This window comes from Pygoscelis adeliae, unplaced genomic scaffold (genome assembly GCF_000699105.1).
Source record: "Pygoscelis adeliae isolate BGI_AS28 unplaced genomic scaffold, ASM69910v1 Scaffold156, whole genome shotgun sequence".
NCBI classification, from domain to species: Eukaryota; Metazoa; Chordata; class Aves; order Sphenisciformes; family Spheniscidae; genus Pygoscelis; species Pygoscelis adeliae.
This window is the reverse complement of record NW_008825016.1, coordinates 3980702-3990327: the sequence shown is the minus strand read 5'-3', so window position 1 is coordinate 3990327 and position 9626 is coordinate 3980702. Positions and strand designations below refer to the sequence as shown.

Genomic DNA, 9626 nt, shown 5'->3' with positions numbered 1-9626 from the left:
CGCCGACCGTTAGCCGCCGCGGTGGCCGGTGGCCAGCCCCCGCCCTGGGGGTACCTGGGGGGACCTGGTGGTAGGTGGCATCCCGGCGCGGCTCAGGGGACGGGTCCGGCAGCACCGGCACCAGAAGGGGAAGGAGGCGGGCGGTTACACCGTGTGGAGAGGTGGAAGTGCCGCTTGTACCGGGCTGCTCTCGCTAAGGGGGGCCGGGGGTTGCCGCTGGGTCCGTGCTGGAGCAGCCGGCGGGGTGGCGCTGGTGAAGGCTGCTCCGGTGCGGGGGTCAGAAGGCAGTGCGGGGCTTAGGTTAGCGGGCGAGATAAAGCCCTGGCATGCCATCTAGTTCCCGGAGTTGCCGGGCTTTTAAAAAACTTGTTGTTAAAGGATCTTGTTTTCAGATGTTGCCCTTCTTAGAGCTCCCATAGCGTATCGCGTATTTCGAGTAGTAAGTTGAATCTTGGCTATTGAAGAAATACTTTTCTTATGGGTAATGGTGAAGGTGTCAGCTTTATGCTTTGAAGACATTGAACCCATCCACACATTAGCGCTGGAGCATTAGTTCCCTTTCTGAACATGAAATAAATCCATTCGTTTATGACTTGAGTTTTCTGCCATGTTTTACATCTCAGCAATGCAAAGCACAGAAGGGTTCTGGAAACAACACGGAGTGGGAGGAATTGGGGGAAAAATCCTCCACCCTGGCTGTGTAGTTAGCTGCTGTTGCATTTTCTGGTAGCGGGAAGGTAGATAAAGTACCTGTCTCTGGTGATTATTGGCTCATTCCTGTCGCCGTGCTGTTACACCTCAGTTATGTCGGTGGAGCTGTGTGTGAAGCTGCCCCATGAACTGAAAAAATGGAAAACAACTGTTACTCTTTCGAAGTTTTCTTTTCTTGGAGCGATTCCCATCCGGGGCTGTGTCTTGCTCTGCTTCTCGATGGGACACCCGAGGGAGTGGCGTGGGAGCGAGAAGGAAGAGGGGCTGCTTTGCGTTCGGGTGCTGAAAGAGTTATTTGTTGGACCGTTGTTAGAGCCATCACAAGGCCCGACCACGTCCCGACCAACCTCGGACCGAGAGTGAAAGGGCTTCATTCATGTTACCCCGCTTGCTCACAACTTGACCGTGGAGCATAGCTTGCTTTCTGCCGGGGCTGCTGCCCAGAGAGCTCCATTTCACACATACTCTCTTTAAGGCCTCTATGAATCCTTTGCAGTTGCCCTATAACATAGTGCAATGCATTAGCTTTATATAAGCTTTCTCTCTTCATACACAGTATGTATATATAGCTAGGTGGAGAGTCAGTACTTCATGGGCTGGCTCTCGCGGGAGACCGGAAAAATGTGGAAAGAAAAAAACCTAAGAGCCAAAGTACGAGAAACGGTACAAAATGTTTTTGCTGCTTTATGTTTGTGTGAGGAGTGTGGAGAGATGCGGTAAATCGGCAAAAGTGAGTGAGAGCGGCATTGAGGGTCCACTAAGCGGATAGGTTTGGTAAGGGAAGAGAGAGAAGCATGTACGTGGAAAGCTTTACAGAGAATACTGTAAAAACAGGGGTGTAACGTAGTTCTGTAATGGAGGAGGGTGATTTTGTATTAGGTTTATAAATGTAATAATGTAAATGTAATGATTAAAATATATTGACATCAAGTAATATTTCCTAGTTTAACACATGCTGTATAATTGTTAAAGTATTTCTTACTACATTGTGGGAAAGATTTTGTTTTCAGTCATTTTGCAAAAGAAATGTAAAATCAGTCTCAGAATGCAGTCTGACCTCCTTCTATAAACCTCTTTACAATCAGACTGCACAAAGTCTGAGGTGCAAGTATTTAGTACTTCTGATTTTTGAAAATTTGACTTCTGGGGAAGTTTTGGCAGCCATTGCCCCCATACAACAGCATACAGTGCTCGTCGTTGATTAATTAAAAAGGAGGGGGGGAAAAAAAAAATCCTTGTTGCAGTCAAAGAGGCATTCTGATAGCAACCGCCATTGTCGCATCCAAGACCAGCGTTGCCTTCTCATTCGGACAAGGAACATCAACAAGGGGCTGATGTGGTCAAGGGTGACGAAGACTGACCTGCTGCCCTTCAGGAAACACAGTGCTAAAGCTGCAACAGGCACAGCTGAGCCAGCACAGCCAAAGAGGTGCAGATCTTCCGAAAGTGAGTGCAGTTGTGATACCAGCGTGAGTATTTTTCTGTGTCGGGGTCATCTCAGAGGACTGCACCAGATTTCCGTTTCTTTGTTTTTCCTTCCTTGAAAACACACAGGTCAAGAGAGGCCTTTCTGTGCGGACCACAAAACCGAACGCTTTCTCCTGCGTAGCAGTAGCTGATCGGTCCCATCTGAACCAGCGCTGTCGTCATCATCCTTTGCCTGGCACATGGAGTCCTAGCGGTGGGGAACTGGTTTCTTTTCTATCGTCGAGTCTTGATTCCCCCACCTGCTGCCTCTTGCCCCATCTATCCATAGGCAGCAACGGAGGAACAGGTACTACATGTGCTAGATTTTCAACTTACTTAAACGCCTGTTGGTGAAGAGAGGCCTTAGCGGCATTTACAAATGAATACGCTGCTGTCTGTGAAATCACCTCATCACGGCTGGAGAACTAGCAAAGTGTCCCTGCTTGTTTGTTTGTTCCTAAATACCTCAAAATACAGTGCAGAAGTTGTCTTCAGTAGCAACCTGCGCGTTGTGCCCCCTGTTCTCCACTGACAAGACTGTCACTTCTTCCTCTGCCCATCCCGTGCGACTTCAGAGCATTCAAGAAGATTCTGTCCTGCCTCAGACTTCGTCAGACAGAAACATAGGGCAAAAAGTCACCTTTTTTTTTTTTTTTAAGGTTCTTTCTAGGGTCTCTCCAATATATGTGTATGAAGGAAATCTTGTGGGAACCTATGGTTTAAGGCAACTTCAGCTGTATTGTGTGTTGAAGAGGGCTAGAAAAGGAAAATAGTTGGTGCACCAGAATACCATGTAAGGAGTCATTGGAAAGAGATGAGGGAAGAATCCGGGGCTTCTGATGTTTGGACCAATCCCTAGAAGTTGTCTACTGTTTCTCTCATACTGAATAAATTACATGATAACTGTGAGTGAAATTGTCAAATGAGTTTTCATTGAATTGTCTTTTGGCCAATGCTTTTTTTTTTCCTACACACCTTTTCTGGGGAATGTTTTGTTCCATACTTGACTCCTGTGTGTTGCTTTTTATTTTAAAGAATAGACTGCTGTATTAATTCCATGTAATTTTTAATGTACCTCCTTTCTTACTCTGCATCTTCATGGCCTTTTCTTTCTTTGTATTTTTTTCTACCTCATCCTCCTATATTTTCTGTTCTCTTCTGTGTTATTTTGCCAAGGTTTCCTTTCTGTTCCCTCTACTCATCCCATCTGTTCTCTGTCTCTCTCTCACGCGTGTATCGACATCGAGAGATGTCAATGGTATGCATGCCTACACCACACGTCTACATTTTACATTTTGACTACCCAAAAATGGAAAGTATTTTTCTACTCGCTTCCAAAATCTGGTTAGTTTCCTACTTACCTCGTGTTAGGAGGCAATAGCAACATTGATATTTACTGGACTAAATGTAACTTTGGTTATGAGGAAAGTAGTTGGCTGTAAGAGAGTAATGCAATTTGTTATTGGAAGATTAAAATAGATTTTCTGGTTTAATGAATGTCCACAACTGTTTGTGATAGTGGAAAACTCAGGGCTCTGAAAGAGACATGTTTGGAGTGTCCACGGGCACGTTAACGTGTTGTCGGCCACCCTCGTGGCTGACGCCCAGGCATCCTGCCGAGGGCCTGTGCGCAGCCTGCGTAGCCGCCTGGGCCTGGCAGGACCCTTGCCTCCTGCCTGTGCACATGAGCATCGATTACTTTTTTCTTCAAGGAAGAAAAGTTTGCCCTCTTTGGAGGGCAAACTTCAGTCATCTCTACAAGCCGAGTGGCAAGCTAGCTGTTTGCCTGGAGTACGAGTCTGGTTCTGCAGGAGGCTTATGCAGAGATGCATGTAGTCTGAGACCCAGCTTTTGCTGTGGAATGGCCTGGTGTTGCGCAGTTTTAGCCTGAAATAGGTGGCAAATTTAGAAGATAACTACTTATTTTTAGTTTGTTTCTGAAAGAAAAAAAAACAAACAATTTTTAAATGTTACTTTTGTCTCAGGCACTGATTTTTCTTTGCACGCTGTTTTTAATGGGCAAGAGGACTTTATATAAACCAATATAATTGATTAACTGAATTTGCAGAAATCTAGATGCAGTTCCTTGAAAGCTATGCTACCAACCCTTTAAAAAGGAGGGGAGGGAAGGAGTGAGATGTGATTCGGACCGTCTCAAGCGATCTATATTGTGTGCTATTTTGATGAGAGTATGAATTCTGAGAAAGCAGTGAGAAGCAGGAAGTATTTACGGGAATATTACAGCTCTCGTAGCATTCACGTTACAAGGTTTGAGTTATTCACTGAATGAAGTTGGGTGAGATGTTGTCTTCAAGCATAATTTAGCTGCTCCTTCCAACGGATACTGATGTGGAAAGACTGGCTAGTATGGTGACTTAATTGCTTTCAGCATGATTTACATTTCTTAATTTTGGAGTTGTCACCATTTTTCTAAACTGGTGATACGGTAGTAACTTGTTTTTCAACTGGATGACGTATTATTTCTTTGAAAAGTAGTAAGAATGCAGGCATCACGTGGTCAGTTTTGTGGATTTAATTTCTCTGCATATTTGTTAGACCACAGCAGAGGGAAGCTGTGTGAGGTGTTGGCATTGAGGGAGAGACGTGATGCCCTTGGAAAATTTCAGAAGGAGAAATGTAGGCTATTGCTTTTCTATTAAGAGAATGCTCCAACCGATGTCAGATGGAACAGGTTCACAAAGTGATTCTTCCGTAAGGAAGGCGGAGGGGGGCGAGTCTCCGAATGAGAACAGTAGCTCTCAGTCCCGTAATGTTTGTTGCATGGAGAACAGAAGTACAACCGTGCAAGAATGTAGGCTTCTAAATCCGCGTGACTGAGGCTGTCTCAAGTTGAGCTGCACAATATTTCTTGAAAGTTTTGTAGTCTAAATTAAGAGCTTTTATTGCAGCATTTTTGGTGAAGCTGATTCTTGAGGACTCTGTTGTGGGTCTTAGGACAACTGTCTGAACAGTTTAATAGTAGTTAAAATACCTAAGAAAAGTAGATAAATTTTTAAAATAGAAATAGATTCTGCATCTTTCTGTCTCTAGCTTTTAAAATTTTGCTATTAATGTAGTGTTGGGGTTTTTTTTTTGCGTGTGTGCATTACCAGAAATCTCCTCTTCATATGTACCGTAATCAAGTAAACTCTGGCCATTTTCATGAAAGAACTTACATAGTCTATCTTTCTGTACTATTTCTCTGTACAAATGGTTTCTGAGACCCTGAATTTTCCCTTTCTGATCATCCTTCAATTTGTCAATCTCCTCTTTAAAATGAGAACCTTAGGACAAGACATTAAAATGTGTTCTCATGAATGTAAATAATATTATTTCTGCTTGAAGTTCTTGTTTTCCCCTGTCCTGTGGTTATGTACGTTCTGCCGCTGACATTCTCATTGTAGGGTCACACTCAGTTGGTGAATGTATGAGGTTTCGGGGGGTAGTGGTTAGTTTTTTTGGTTTACTGTGTCATTACCTCTGACAGAAAGAACTAGAAAGAGTGATCTTGTGGTTAAGGTGCTAAATTACACCTGGGGTGAATGAGATTCATGCTCTTGCTCTCTTAGTCTTTCCCTTTATTATCTCAACTAATATCTTTGTGTCATCTCTGCATGCACAAAGTGAAGATGGTATGTCTCTTCCTCCCCCAGGACAGCGCTGAAGAAAGCTGTGCATAGAACACAATTTCTCTGCTGGGGAAGTTCTTCTACCTACCAGATTCTGTAATGTGTTTTTACAACTTACCAGGACTTTTCTGTCTTGTGTAAATTTTTTGTCTTCTGTCTGAAATGACATAGAATGTCTCATGTACTTTTATATATGTACCTTTCCAGAAAAATAGTTTTAATTTTGACTCACAACTGTGTAGTGTCATTAAATTAACTTATGTACTGTGGAAATGAAATATGCTATCCTAAAATAGCAGCAAATTTGAGATTTCTCAATATCTTGGCAATTGCATAAATACTTATTGCAGAAGTTGTTACTCTCTTTCCTAACTGCAATGCATATCCATAAGAAGCATCTTTGGGAGAAACTTGGAAATACAAAGAAATTAACCATGTTGGATGTCTGATACAAATTTTTAAGTAGTGATACAGCCAGATGTCTGTTGAGTTACAAGCATAGCCTTAGCTTTCTACGTGAAGCACAGAGAAGGCACCTTGTTTTGCACGTTTATTATTTCTCACTGTCCTCTGTTTCACACAGAAATCTGGTCAAATTTTCAGTGAAAAACAGCCAATATAACAGTGGAAGAACTAATTATTGTTGATTTTTGTTTTCAGAAAACAGTAAACTCTTGATTTTAATTGCTAAATTGTAATTAATCTCTCCCTTCCTTTTGAAAATGAAGTTACAGAGTTAACGGCTATGAGGACCCCAGTCGTCTGTTTCTGCACTTAGCTTTGTACAGCAAATACAGCTGTAATACCAGTTTCCTCAGCTAAACGCTTTTTAATCCTGACATAGTCCCTTGTGGATGACATGGTAGTTACTCTAATGACCTCTGGAAATGGTCAGTAAGGTTGTAGGTATTGGTGGTTTGTCCACTGAAATCCAAGTGGACTGGAAGGAAACTAAAGTTCTTTCTGCTAGGGTTTTTTCTTGGAGACTCAGAAATGGCTCTGTGGGGATTTTGAGGGTAGCCCAGCACGGTTTGGGTTTAGGCTGGTGACACGAAGATGACGGGCTTCCTTCTGCGCTTGCGCTGAGCCTCTTGCCCTGCCTCTCGGTGTGGAGGCTTAACGGTTTATTTTAGAGGAACTGTCTTATATTGGTGGCGATAGAGGTGGTTTGAATACCAGACTGTGTAACTATACTATACGTAACCATACTATATGGCCTCAAGTTGCGCCAGGGGAGGTTTAGGTTGGATGTGAGGAAAAATTTCTTTACTGAAAGAGTGGTTAAACATTGGAAGAGGCTGCCCAGGGAAGTGGTTGAGTCCCCATCCCTGGAGGTATTTAAAAGACGTGTAGATGAGGCGCTTAGGGACATGGTTTAGTGGGCATGGTGGTGTTGGGTCGACGGTTGGACTTGATGATCTTGGAGGTCTTTTCCAACCTCAATGATTCTATGATTCTGTAGTTGTTAGATGTGCTGCCACTCTGTCTCAGATACACTTGTCTTTAAGTGGACAGGATACTGACAGTTTTCAGTGATTCTCAGCCCTTTTTAATAGTAATTTCCATATGGTAGAATACCTTGAGAAATTTCTTTTTCAGACATGCTTTGAATGAACATTTGATTTTTTAATAGCCCTAAGATGTCATATTTTCGCTTTAAATTGTTCACTTTGGTTACACATTTTTCCTCGTTATATTAGTTTAAAATGGAGTTATCTGGTTATAGTAGTCTAAAATGAGGGTTAGTGCAGTCTGTAGTCCCACACAAGAAGTCCTGTGCAAAAGAAGAAGAGGATGAGTATTTGCTGTGAGGAATGTCCATATCCTTTTAACTACAAGAATTCTGAAACTTGCTATGCATACCTATTATAAAAGGTATGGCACTTTTATGGGCTTGTAAGTGTTAAATAAAATTTTTCCTACTGTTAGCTATATACATGTTCCCAGGAACCAGTAATGGCGTGTGGATTGGAAACGTAAGAGAAAGAATAGCATGGACCTGTCACTGTTTACACTTTTGATATGGAATGTTTGTTTAAAAATATAGTTCATTTGTATGGACCGAGATATTTCCTTTTAATCTTATGCATTTTTAGTATGCTTATTGCCTTGATGTCGTGATGCTAGATTGCTAGCTGACATTTGAAAAGGAATGTGCACCTCTAGACATTCCTAATAATATATATAATATTATCTCTTAGAGTTCTGGTGTGTAGATAACGTATGATTTTCCATAAATAACAATTTCAATTCCAGCTACTCAGAATGAGTTCTGATTGATAACATACACCTTCCTGTGATTATGGTCTCTGTTTTGAATTCTGCCTGTTAAATTGTTTTTAAATTTTTTTTTCTTCATTTCTAAGAGCAAACCAACCATGATCTGTTTTCTGTCTACAGTTTCCAGTTTACATTTTCAGTGGGACTTGTCTGCTTTATTTCATGATTATTTCATGATTTTTTTTTTTTTTTCCAAAACATGGACTTCACTTTGAGCCTGCATATAGTTCTGTGAATCTGAATGCTTTCTCAAATCATGGAATAAAGTTGATTTGACAGATCTTTTTTCAGACTTTTGCTTTTCTTGGTTTCATGTAAATCATAAGGAATGAGTTCTAGCTTACTAGTAGAGTTCCTTTGTTGCCATTCCTAATTGCTTTGCAACTCACTTCACTAACATATTTTTAAATGATTTTTCTGTAGCAAAATGATGGCTATCGAACCTTATCCTTGTCCGGGCATGTTGGTTTTGGTAGTTTACCTGATCAACTGGTTAAAAAATCCATCAAGCAGGGCTTCTGCTTCAACATTCTTTGCATTGGTGAGTAGTATCCGGGTGGTTTAAGGCTTTAGTGGTATACCCATACGTAGGAAGTGACTGAAATTAAATCCGGTTGCAATGTTAAACTCTTTCTTTAATGTTAAGCATGAACTATAATTCCACCCCTTCCCCCAGCTTTGCTTATTTGTATCCATCCTTTGTTTTTATATTTAGCATTTTCATAAACGATATGAAGACCAAAAATGTTGAAAATGGATGCCGTGCATTTATTGATTTACAGGCAACTTCTTGGATTCTTTTGAGTAAACTGGGCTACACTATTTTTACTGTAACAAAGAGCTTCAGATCAAAAAACCCTACAATTCCAAGGTGGTGCTACTGAAGTACTTCTATACTTACCAAATGTAGTATTTTAGCCGTATTCAGAAAAAAACTGTGTTTAATCCAGTGGTTTCACAGTTAGTTACTTAGCTTTTTAAAATCTCTAGGAAATTAGTTCGCACTTTTAAAGAAATGAAAGTGTCAAGAGGCTGTTCTGCTTATTACTCATTAGCAGGTAACTCTCACCTGTAGGATGAAAAAATTAACTAAAAGTTATTTAGTGCTCATTATGAAAAAGGAATGCAGGCAACCATTTTGCTCGGAGAAATCAGTTGACAAGTTTTTGTGTAAATTTGTCGAGTTGCTGTGATAACACTTTTTATGCTTAGTAGGTATTTATTTGATGTGCAAAATGTTTTCCCGAACCCTTCTGTTTAACTTTAGGGGAAACTGGAAGTGGGAAATCAACCTTGATAAACAGTTTGTTTAACACCAATTTTGATGACCCTGTGTCAACGCATTTTCTGCCAAGTGTACGACTTAGAGCCCAGACTTACGAACTCCAGGAAAGTAATGTTCTTTTGAAGCTGACCATTGTAAATACAGTGGGATTTGGTGACCAGATAAACAAAGAAGACAGGTAAGTGCCCTCTTGTTGCTATGGTAAGCAGAAGTTTTGGTATTCAACTACAAGTTGATTTTTCTTTGGGCTTTGT

The 9626-nt window shown here is 41.2% G+C and overlaps 2 protein-coding genes across 2 annotated transcripts in view; one reads left to right on the top strand and one right to left on the bottom strand.

The window, feature by feature from the left end:
* SOWAHC (sosondowah ankyrin repeat domain family member C) overlaps positions 1-1174 on the bottom strand; it is a 3211-nt gene extending 2037 nt beyond the window's left edge. The window contains 1 exon segment of the mRNA XM_009326299.1: positions 1095-1174. Within this exon segment, the coding sequence (XP_009324574.1) occupies positions 1095-1174 (80 nt within the window).
* A 158-nt stretch (positions 1175-1332) lies between these two features.
* The window catches only part of SEPT10 (septin 10), a 29727-nt gene continuing 21433 nt past the window's right edge, over positions 1333-9626 (top strand). The window contains exons 1-3 of the mRNA XM_009326298.1: positions 1333-1374; positions 8511-8628; positions 9355-9550. Of these exons, the coding sequence (XP_009324573.1) occupies positions 1333-1374; positions 8511-8628; positions 9355-9550 (356 nt within the window). The remainder of the gene's footprint in view (positions 1375-8510; positions 8629-9354; positions 9551-9626) is intronic.